Source organism: Idiotropiscis lumnitzeri, chromosome 6, assembly GCF_059441095.1.
Source record: "Idiotropiscis lumnitzeri isolate Australia: NSW breed Sydney's pygmy pipehorse chromosome 6, RoL_Ilum_1.0, whole genome shotgun sequence".
Classification (NCBI taxonomy): domain Eukaryota; kingdom Metazoa; phylum Chordata; class Actinopteri; order Syngnathiformes; family Syngnathidae; genus Idiotropiscis; species Idiotropiscis lumnitzeri.
Genome location: NC_142396.1, coordinates 3,302,841 through 3,314,381, shown reverse-complemented (window position 1 = coordinate 3,314,381; position 11,541 = coordinate 3,302,841). Strand labels below are relative to the sequence as shown.

At 46.0% G+C, this 11,541-nt stretch overlaps 1 protein-coding gene across 3 annotated transcripts; it reads left to right on the top strand.

Annotated features, from left to right (window-relative positions):
- The first annotated feature begins 261 nt into the window (after window positions 1-261).
- On the top strand, window positions 262-11,482 carry wasla (WASP like actin nucleation promoting factor a). Of its 3 annotated transcripts, XM_088298648.1 has the most exons (11): window positions 262-1,024; window positions 3,040-3,174; window positions 3,252-3,338; window positions 4,549-4,645; window positions 5,227-5,250; window positions 7,436-7,622; window positions 8,531-8,573; window positions 8,829-8,982; window positions 9,487-10,082; window positions 10,144-10,252; window positions 10,803-11,482. In XM_088298648.1, exons 1-11 carry the CDS (start codon window positions 920-922, stop codon window positions 10,862-10,864), a joined length of 1,599 nt encoding a protein of 532 aa, XP_088154774.1. In that variant the 5' UTR covers window positions 262-919; the 3' UTR covers window positions 10,865-11,482. The 3 variants fall into 3 exon arrangements, with proteins under 3 accessions (XP_088154774.1, XP_088154775.1, XP_088154776.1); XM_088298649.1 differs by lacking the exon at window positions 5,227-5,250; XM_088298650.1 differs by lacking the exons at window positions 262-1,024; window positions 3,040-3,174; window positions 3,252-3,338; window positions 4,549-4,645; window positions 5,227-5,250 and adding exons at window positions 5,389-5,411; window positions 6,376-6,802.
- Window positions 11,483-11,541: the final 59 nt, after the last annotated feature.

Sequence of the window (11,541 nt, the reverse complement as noted above, 5' to 3'; positions counted from 1 at the left end):
ATCAAAAGATAGTTTGTTCAATATGATGTTTTGCTTTTATGTTTTGATTCACTTTTACGCCACATGAGTCTCTCTTTACGGGGGAAATGACATATTTTATTCCTCATGATACTGCGGGTTAAACTCGATGAGCGGTTGGGAACAATACACTATTAATATTTAAGGACTTTTGGGGCTTTTTAAGTTTGCATCGTCGCGTCGGCCATCTGGCCCGTGCGCGTGACGTCACCACGCCGGGTCCGCCTCTCCTGTTTTGCCTCCGCAGAGAGCTGCAGTCCACGGACCGAACCACTTTTGGGTAAAAACGAAATGAATCCCATAAAGCATGTATTTATTATTAAAGCAGCAGTATTTAACTCCCTCAAAGAAGGTTTACTGAATTAAAATGATATCGGCATATGTATTGGCGATAATGAGGGTTGTCCGATTTTAAATCTCGGGAGGCATTTATAGCAACTCGTAGAACTCCCCTAAATGAATTCGCCAAGTGGTACGCCCTATGTAGTTGCCATGTTGGATGGCCGCATCGCTTTTGCGGCTGCTCCACTTTTAACGATGAAACTCTCGCCTTTTCTCGTCTAAAGAAATCAACCGGGGCCGATTGTTCATGTTATTCCACACTAACGAAAGGGAATCGGTCGTTTTGTGGAGTAAGAGTCGTCCAAGAAGACACGCCTGGTCCTTGGCCGCCCTCCAAAGTCAGCCAAGCCTGCCCGCAAATCGGAGACGATGATCGGGCTGATGGAGGCCACGACGTCCGCAGCGGGCATGGACGTCGTGTGAATTTGCAGTTTTTTTTTGTTTTTTTTTTTGTTGTTGTTGTTGTTCTAAATCTATATTGAATTTTTTTTTTGGTGAGGTTGATTTGCTCGAACTGCGTCGTCGTCCTTTTTGCGGGGCCTCCACAAACGACAGTGCCATGAACAGCCACCCGCTGCCTCGCCGGGTCGCCAACGTGGGCTCGCTGCTGCTGACCCCGCAGGAGAACGACTGTTTGTTCGGCTACTTGGGCAGGAAATGCGCGGTGAGTTTGCGCTTGCGCTTGCGGTGCACCTGCGCCGCGCATCACCAACTCAAGTCACGTTCAGATGTGCTGCATCACTCTTGCACACTTTTTATGAGCTCCAGTCTGCACTTTTTTCACCTCATCAATCTGCCTCTTAGAGTAACAGTGAACCATCGCCTATTTGCAGTTCTCTAACTAATTAATACATAAATATGGCTTTATTCGTGTAAATAGTCCGAGGTCTCAAAGTAAACGAATATTCTTTCAAAAATAGAATACCGAATGACTCTCGTAGTAACATCACGCAAACGTGATGCAAAACGATGATGCGCTTTTATTTCAGATGCACGTCATTCAATTTGGGATAACAATGAGACTTGGTCTTTTATTTCAAATGCAATTAAATGTATTGAATTTAACTTGGCTGAAGATGTTAAAACCCTGATAGGGAACTAGTAATTGGTATCAAGGAAATAAATTGAGCTATGCTTGCTAACATCTAGTGCATTTTCTGGCGATCAAATTATCTGTAAGATGTTTCTTTTTGCTAGGGTAGCGTCATGGACGAGTTTGAATTCACATTTAAGTGATGAGATCATAGTTGTTGTATATTTATGTTTTAAAATATTAAAATAAGAAATTGTAAACATTTCTGGTGGGGTGTCACTTGCACATCGTGTTTTGCAATCCGTGGCAGGGCTCCGTCCCGAGCCCCAGCAAATAGCGGAGATTTACTGTACTATAAATATTAGGCTATTTTCACTTTGCGCCCAGGCAGTCAAAAGTGGAGATTATTGATGGTGTGCCCCATGAAGTGGTCGCCCACCAAATCAGGACCAGTTGAATTAACCCCCCCCCGCCCCCCTGTGAGGTATTTGTAATCTTCAACCAGAGAGGATTAGTTGCTGGCCTTTTGCTTTAATTGTTACTCACTCCACCTAATTAACCGTTGACTGATGTTTTCCCTCAAGCATTTAAAAAGAAAAACAAACTTTTGGTGCAGTGTGTGTGAATATTTGTGGATTGGATTGACAATGATGTGATGCAAAAATGTCAATCGAGGAAGTGATTGTGGTCTTAATGCGGTCACGTCATTGTTGTGAACTTTAATTTGGTGACGTTGACGTCGTGTGGCAACATCAAAGAGCGGCTCCTTGAAGTCTGCTAACGGCTACCAAATGCCAAATGGCTTTCACTTGCGCCGCGCTTTAATTGCTGTGTTCAGTCGGTTATGCAATAACTCAAGTAATCGCCAATTGTTGACATTGCATTTCATCCTCCCTCCACCAGGGGCAGTGTAGACTCAAGAGTTTCTGTTTAATCGTATTTTACTTTTGTTTGTTGCGTGTCCGACCAATACATGTGATCATTTTGAACCCCATTGGACTCCGATGTTGCTTTTTATCATGTTTTTATTTATTTATTTTTGATGATTTAACTAAGAAGCATGTCTTTTTTTTTTTTTTTTTTTTTTAAATGCCGCTCTCCATTCAAGTCTTGAAGTGCATCATGTTCTCTCACGAATCTGACGCTCTTCCCACGACACATACTCATACTCGGTTTGTGTGTGAGGTGCTAGTCCGACTTCTAACGCGTTTGTATTTCATGATTGAGCATCTAATCTTTAGCTTCGCCTCCCAAAAAAAGCTGTGCTGGTCCCAAATCTTAAGTGGCGCAACGCCTCCAAATACAGGATGGGATAGTCATTAGTTACAAACCTAAATGTCAATGATAAGCGTGGCAAGCGACTCCCCCGCATGGTTTCAACATTAACTCAATCACTAGCTGCCAAGTTAAAAAAAAAAAAAAGAAAGGATCTATGACGTCTTTAGCCGTCAATGGCAGTAAATGAGCTAATATTCCTCCGAAAAATTCCACATTCACTGCTGATGCCGCTGAAGTTGCGTAAACAAGCGTTGTTGGGCTACTGTTTATACTCACACACACAAATTGTGGACATGTACACACACACACTCTCGCAGGCCACAAGATGCCATGTGATGTTAACCTCTCGTGTGCGTGCGTGTGCGCAGGCGTTATCTTCGGCGGTGGTTCAGGTGTACGCCGCCGACCGGACGTGCGGCTGGCTGAAGAAATGCTGCGGGGTGGCATGCCTGGTCAAAGACAACCCGCTGCGCTCCTACTTCATCCGCGTGTTCGACATCAAGGTGTGACGTCGCCGCCTCGCCAAAGGAGCTGACGCCGAATCTTTGTGAAGCTGAGCGAGCGTGCTTTTGTCTTTCAGGAGGGCAAAACCATGTTTGAGCAGGAGCTCTACCACAACTTCGCCATCAGCTGTGCCCGGTCCTACTTCATCTCCTTCGTGGGGGACGTGAGTACAATTACTTTGGAGTCATGAAAATGAAAATATATACACATTTCTGCCATGATCATAATAATAATGACATTTGGGGAAAAAAATCATCCGGTTGACCCCCAAATTTTCCCAAAAATGAAATAAGGACAATTGATAACGTGGAAAAAAATAGCTAAACAAATAATAATAGAAAAACGATTATAGTATTAGTTAAAAAAAAAATAGAAGCGCTCATAGGAAAAAAATAAAGGTACTAGTTAATAAAAACAATAATTTTAATGGTGTGGGAAAATACAATTAAAAAAAATTGTGCTCATGGAAATGATGAAATAATGCTGTTCGAGTATTGCCAATGAAAAGTATAATAGTCTTCACAAGAATGCTCATAAAATGAGTGTCGAGAAATTTAATATTTGAGCTAATGACATTTTTAATACGAGTCTTGCTTGTTGCAAATATTGTTTGTTGAAAAATTTAGAAAGCAATGTTTGAAAATAAAATGGAAATGAAATATTTGTGTCACGCATTTGATTCTATTTTTCCGTACGTAGCCGTAGATTGGCACCAGTTCTGAATATTTCAGCTTGCTTCTTTTTATGACGCCTTCTCAATACAACTGTATCATCCACAGCTCCAATGATGATTATTGAAATGAATTTGGATCATATAAATGAATGGTCTAGAAATGTATAAAGGAGGTCCTCGCGTTACAAACGCTTTTGTTCCTCCGCTGGCGTTACCCTTTTTGTTTTTTTCCTCGTGAATCGGAATTAACCCTTTAATACTCCTGAAAACTATAAATAAATATCCAAAAGCATGTATTATATCAAGAAAATTTTTAAAAAAGAGAGTACTGCCCATCACTGTTGAGAGGTGGCGCCATGACGTGAAAAAGGCGAAGATGCCAAGAAAATCCCAGAGCACAAAAAGCGGACACGATGGGGCCGGAGACAAAATGGCGGCCGGGACTCTGGCGTCAGAAAGTCGAAACGGCGTAGGTCGATGATCACGTCACCCGAGGACCTCCCGTGTATAGAGTGGAACAAATAGTCGAAGTCGGTGGACAGAATAATTGAAAAAAAAAACCGATATGCGGGTGTCCCTTGTTATTTCTGAAATGTTATACACGAAAAAAAAAAGGCGCAAACTGCCACTTGATTTGCAGCACTTTTTAATTTTTTTAAGGTAGTATGTATTTATTTATTTGTGTGCGTGTGTCGTTCAGACGAACCAGATGGGTTTGAACTTCGCCAGTGAAGAAGAAGCCAAACGCTTCCGAGTGGCCGTCAACGAGCTGCTCAACCGAAGACAACGCAAAATCGGCAAGTTGTGGCGCTTTGTTGCGCGTCCGGCGGCTCGCCAACGACTCTTGTTAGCTTTTGACCACTTCCTGTCTTGCGATTGCGAGCGCTTTGACTTTCCTGTTGTCCAGCAAAGTGCTGGATTTGATCCAATTTCTGTCTTGATTTTTTTTCTAACCTCGTGGCGGCCATCTTGCGTCTTCCCTTTCAACTTCCGAGCACGCGTTTGGACTCTTGACGTGACGTTGCCTTCCTTCTTCTTTTTCCTCTTGACTGTCGTTTGTTTCGCGCTCCCTCATCTCCTCCTTGTGCTCCTCCCCTTTTTCCCTGTTGTCATCCGTCTGTGTCCTTTTCTTGTTTCTTTTGCTTTCTCATCTCCCCCCTCACCTCCCAACTCCATCTTTCTTGACTATTTTCTCCTTCTGCTATTCTCATCTTCTCCATCTTTTTTTCTCTTTCATATTTTCTTTTTCCTCCTCATTTTCCTTCAAACTCTCCTCCTCTTTGATTTCTTCCTCAACTCTGTCTTCTGTTTCGATTTTTTTTCTCCTTTTGACCACCTCGCTCCATTGGTAATTGTGTTCATTTGTTTTGTTTTGCAGACAAAAACGGTGTGTCTAAAAATGGTACGTTAACCCCCCCCCACACCCCCAGCCAATCCTCACTCTCATGCAGAAAACATTTTTCAACTCTATTTTTTTTTTTAGCCTTGTTTCCGCCATATTTCAGCGCTGTGAAGTTTTGTGAAGAGAAGAAATTGGACCAAACAATTTGTTCTGACAAACAGGTCAACCTTTTTATCAACGTATCCACCATTGGAAATTATGGATAGAGTAATACTCGTTGAAACAAATGCCACTGCTAACGGTAAAAAAAAAAAAAAATGTAAAAAGTTGAGCGCTATTAACAGTAAAAAGGAAAAAAATAGTGTTGTTTAAAATTTTTTAAACAAACTTTTGAGAATGTCTACATGACATAACTTTGTTTGCAAATTACCCAAAGTCCTTATTTGTTTTCTTCATTTTTTTTTGGGCCCTTAAATAACTTCCAAGCTGCAGCACAGCATTCGAAAAGTGGTGATGAGCTCCCTCTGCTGGATGTGGCGGATCACTGCACATTGAATGCAAGATGGCAGCAACCTCCAAAACAGAACGTCAAATCATAAATACGGCGTCTCATGACAACGTCGTACTTTGGCTTTGGGAAGTTCTGGCGGCCCTAAAAGGCCGAACCTTTTGACTCGGTGGCACAGTGCGCTGTGGCGTGCAGGTTAATCGGCGCTGGCCACCATCTGTGCAGCATGTGGCGCTCAGGCTAACGCGCTCGCCTTCTGCTCGTGCGGCTCATGAGTAAGCCTCAAAGCCGCCGCTTTGTTTTCATGTGAACGGCGAGTGTTGTTGACAAACAAAGCACACGCGCGCTGATGATGTCACCTCAGCTGAACGCAGACTTGACCGCTGCGTTTGTTTTCCACAGCAGAAAGCCAATATATTGCGACTCCCTTTGGAAAATGTTGCGTTGAGGGTCGGATTAGGTGGTTGATCATTTGCTTCGGCTTCAAATTAAATTCTGCATTTGCGCTTGTCGTTGGGTTAAAGGCAATTATTGGAACTTGACTTTTCCATGGTTGCGTTGACCTGTTTTGTGTTGACCACAACGCTCCAATTTCATTGGAATTGAGCTTGTATTTTCAAACAGAAACCAACATTCGCTCCTCATTTTTGTTTTGGGCTCTTCTGCTCCCTTTTTAGATTTTGCAATTGGCGGATTGCTGCAAATTGTGCCGTGGCGCTCGTGGAGGGATTTGGCTCGGGATTAGCTGCTGCGGATTAAGAATGCCGCCGCACTCTGTTGAGATGATGAGACATTGGAATCGTCGAGACATTTGACATCGAGGCGATGATTCCAAAATGAAAGCAGGAATGCCATCATTTTTAAATGTATTTCTTGATTACATTTGCCACCTGTCCTCAATCCTGTTCCTCGAGTGCCGCTGTCCTGTCCGTTTCCCCATCTCGCTCTGCTGCAACACACCTGGCTCCAATCATCGGAAAATCAGCGAGGTCCGCAGAAACTCCAGCGGGCAAAGATGGAGAACAGGCAGGATGGCGGAGCTCCACGAACAGGATTGTAGGCCCAGAAGAGTCGAGCGCTTCTCATCGTTTAGCAAAATCGGATGTAAGCGCGAGCGTGCAAAGAACTTGCATCGGACTACTTGGCGTTTAACTACCGCACACGTGACACGCTACTTAATATGGAACGACTCGGCATGACTTGTAACGTGACGTTTCGACGTCGAACGGCTACATACTTGGCATGTTTTGTTTTTTTTGTCTTTCTCGCAAATGTTTGCTTGCCCAGCTCACAGTTTCGAGGTCGCGAGTTCCATTCCGGCTGCGGCCTTCCGGTGTGGCGTTTGCATGTTCTCCCCATGCTTGCATGGCTTTTCTCCGGGTACTCCGCTTTCCTCCCACATTCCAAAAACATGCATGGCAGGTTAATTGGACACTCTGAATTGTCCCCAGGTGTGTGTGAGCGCGCGTGCATGTTTGTTTTCATGTGCCCTGCCCTGGCAACAAAGTCGGGGGTGTTATCCCCGCCTACTGCTCAAAGACGGCTGCGATGGGCTCCAGCACGCCTGCGACCCTCGTTAGGAGAAAGACGTGCTCAAAAATAGCCAACATGTAACGACTTTGTATGTCACTTGCTAACATTTGAACTGACGGATTTCTTTCCTTTTTGGCTTTCGCATCCTTCAAGCGTGCGCCAATGTGTCGTGGCGGTTTGTAGTAACCGCGGCGCCGTTCGCAGGTCCGACGCTTCATATGGCCACGGTGGACATCAAGCACCCGGAGATCAACAACGTGCGCCTGCTCAGCTCCCTCGGCTCGCAGTACCACGTCAACAATGTGCTGAGTCAGCGGCGGGACAAAAAGAACAAAGTCAAGAAGAAGAAGAAGCTGACCAAAGCCGACATCGGCACGCCCAGCAACTTCCAGTCAGTGCGCCTCCTTTTTCTTGACTCCAGTTAAAGCCGCTCCGCAAACGTGTCGTGATCATTTCGGAAAAACAAATGCGGCTTTTAAAGGTGTGGCGTGAGGCAACCCGACGTGGAACTTCTCCGAGCACGTTGCTACCTCGAAGGGCTCGGAGGATTTTTTTTTTTTTTTTGCTTTTCTTAAAAAATTGTGATTGCGCGTCAATATGCAATCCAATTTTTTCCCGTCCTTTTCAAATGTCTTTTTCAACAAACAAGCAAACGGTTTCAGCGTCTACTGATAGACTCTCCGACTTTTATCGGGGCTGAGACCGATTCAAAGTCGTCCTGGAGGCCGATTTGTTGAACAACCAACCAAAATGGTGTCAAAACTTTGAAAACTCCAAAACTTGACGTCATTGAAACGCCTTGAAGCCCACGTTTATCAGATCAACAACTTCAGTGCTTTACAGCAGGCCAAAGCTTTTTTTAGACAACTGTCGAACAAAAAGTGCACGCAGCTGACGTGCGTGCAAAGTTTCATGCATGCAATTTCGTGGATATTTGTACCCTTTTTTTTTTTTTTTTGCCAAACTGCATGTTGCAACATCAAAACTCACAAACTTGGTGCGTCACTTTTTTAATCTCACAATGTGAAAAAGATCAAACTTGTTTGATGCTTGCCTCAAGCGAGAAAAATGTAAAACTCCTGAAAATAGCACGCAGCGAGCGTGTTAAGCTATGGCCGTCTGTGCCTGCTCCTCCTCCTCCCGGTGACCCGTCAAATTGTAGCCTTGCCAATGAGCAAATGACATTGAATCAATTGGAGACTATTTTGCAAATGTGTTCATCCCCCGCCACCGAGCATGCAGCTGCGCTAGCGCCTGCTCGCTGTGGTGTGATTGCGTTTGTCCTGTCTCGTCCTCCAGGCACATCGGTCACGTGGGCTGGGATCCAAACACGGGCTTTGACGTGAGTAGCGCGTACACACACACACGCACACACACACGTGGCAACACAATAAAGATGTTGTGTGCGCGCGCGCACTAATTGCGGCGGCTGCGCGATGACATCACTCCACAATAAACTATTGTTGCCACACACGTCAAATATGTTGCCTTGTTGTCATGGTAACAAGTGAGTGACAATCGCAACTGTCCCACCGACAGCAGATACTCAAAGATGTCCGTAAATTGTCCTTGGCCGTGTCCTCTTCCTTCCTCGCAGCTGAACAATTTGGACCCGGAGCTGAAGAACCTCTTTGACATGTGCGGCATCTCCGAGGCTCAGCTGAAGGACAGAGAAACCTCCAAAGTCATCTACGACTTCATCGAGAAGAAAGGCGGCGTTGAGGCCGTCAAGAACGAGCTCAGGAGGCAGGGTGAGTATAATTGCGAGACGGCAGGATGTGCATGAGAGCAATGTGTGAGTGGGGTAAGTTTGTGCGAGAAGGCCATGGATTGGATTTTTTTTTAAATTTGCCCAGAGCGTGAAGAAGAGCAGAGATTGGAGGGGATAAATGATGTGCGAGAGGGTGTGTTCCTCTGGGAGGGCGGTGTTTGTTTGGGTGTGTGGTGCAACATGAATGAGGGTGAATATGTGAGAGGGTTCTTGTTTCAAAGGCAAGATGCTGAACGAGAGAGGGCGAGTTTGCTTGCAAAATAAGGATGACGACAAGAGAAAGTGTGAGATCGAGGTGTCTCCTCATCCGAGTTTCAGTGAGTCTCGGGCAGGGCGACAAATATGAGAAGGCGTGTGTGCTCAAAAGTCAATTGGAGAGACGAAAGAGTTCACGTGTGAAGCGGATGGGTGCGCGTGAGCGTTTTTCTTTCTTTTTTTTTTTTTTTTTTTTGCCGTTGACATGACCGTCCTCTCGCCCGTGCAGCGCCGCCTCCGCCCCCCTCTCGGGGCAGCCCCCCTCCTCCTCCCCCGCCCCCACACAGCAGCTCGGCCCCGCCTCCCCCTCCTCCCCCATCCAGAGGAGGTCGCGGGGCGCCCCCTCCTCCTCCCCCGCCTCCATCCCGCGCCCCCTCCTCGGCCCCTCCGCCCCCACCGCCGACCAGGCCGGGAACTTTGGGTGCGCCGCCCCCTCCCCCCACCAGGGGAGGCTCCCCCCACAACCACTCTCAACCCCCGCCTCCCTCGAACGCTTCCCTGCAAGCGCCACCACCTCCTCCTCCCCCGCCGGCTCACCAGTCCCCGGCCGGTCGGGTCACCACCGCCGCCTCCGCCCCGCCCGCTCCTCCTCCCCCTCCTCCTCCTCCTCCGCCGCCGCCCCCTCCGTCGGAGCCAGATGGGCTACGGGGAGACGCGCCGCGCCCACCGCTCCCCGCCGGGAAGTCAGCGCTCCTGGAGCAGATTCGAGGCGGCGCCCAGCTGAAGAAGGTGGAGCAGAACCACAGAGAGACGCCACCCGGCAGCGGCGGCAGAGGGCGGGACGCGCTGCTGGACCAGATTCGCCAGGGCATCCAACTCAAGACGGTAGCGCTCGCATGTGATGATGTCATCGTCAGCGCTCGCGTAACACCTTTGGTGTTTGCAGGTGCCGGATCTTCAGGAGTCGGGTCCCACGACGCCGACGCCCACCGCGGGCATCGTGGGCGCCCTCATGGAAGTCATGCAGAAGAGGAGCAAAGCCATCCACTCTTCAGGTACGGCGCCCAGCTCGCTGGCAATACAGTGAAAAAAAAACAAAACAAACTAGAATGTAGAGCGTAGAATATATTTACTCTGGACACAAAAATTGACATATTTCTGAAAATAATGCCACAAAAATGGGCGTCCTGCCATGCTGGAGGGCCGGACTGTTCTGCCCCCCGAGACAGACTGCCCAGCTCTGGAAAGTTGTAGATTTCTCCCAACAAGTTGTGCTCTGCAGAAAAGTTGAAGAGATCCCCAAAAAAGTAGAATAATTCTGAACATTTGCTCCACAAAGTTGTTTCCTTAAAAATTTAATATTATAGAAAATAGCTGTTTATGAAAAAAGTATATATTTCCTAAAATGTCATATTTGCAAAATGTCATATTACCCCCCCAAAAAAAAAAAAACATTAAGTAGCTGCATGTTTTCCAAAAAGTTATATTTTATATTTCACTCAGGTTGCATATCCCCCCAAGAAATTGTTTCAATCTGAACCAAAGTTTTGTATTTCTGCAAAAAGTGGAACAAAAGGGAAAAAAAAATGTGTTGGCTGCTTTCAGACGACGAGGATGACGATGACGAGGAAGAAGATTTTGAGGACGACGACGAGTGGGACGACTGAAAACACTAAAAAAAAAAAAAAAAAAAACTCTCCCCCAAGTGGACTCCAATTGTTCAAATTTTGCGTATATTTAATTTGACTGGTTTGCATTTTTAAATTCTAGTCATTCCTAAACCATTTTCTCGTTGTCGTCGTTTGGCAGCCATCTTAAGCGTGAACGCACTTCCTCCTTCATGAAGACATTTCAGCATTTTTTTATTTATTTTTTTCCTACGATCTTTTTCCACCGACAGACTTTCCAATCTGTTGTGTGATTTTCCTCGACTGAGACCAAAATGCAACTTTTTCTTTTTCTGCTTATTGTGACCCAAGCGTTCATTTGCACAAGCGTTGTTTGTTTTTTCCTGTCCGCTGACATTTCAAAATCTTGTGGCGACTGACGGTCTGTTTTTTTGCAACGTGAACCCCCCCCAATGTCCGATACGTGGCACGGGTGCGTACGTGGTGACGTCGCGCTCTTATGCAAAGCGAATAACCTTGAACCAAAATGTAGAGTGTGAAAAAGATGGAATGGAGCTCTTACCTGTTTTTGTTTTTTTCCTTTTAATTGCGCCGGCAAGGCCAAACGGTGTGTGGAGAGATGCTGAATTGTATACTGAAATAAATAATAAATATTTACGCCTCCCACTCTTTTTTGGGGTGGACTTCAACACCAACCGCTCAGCTGCAGCTTTCGT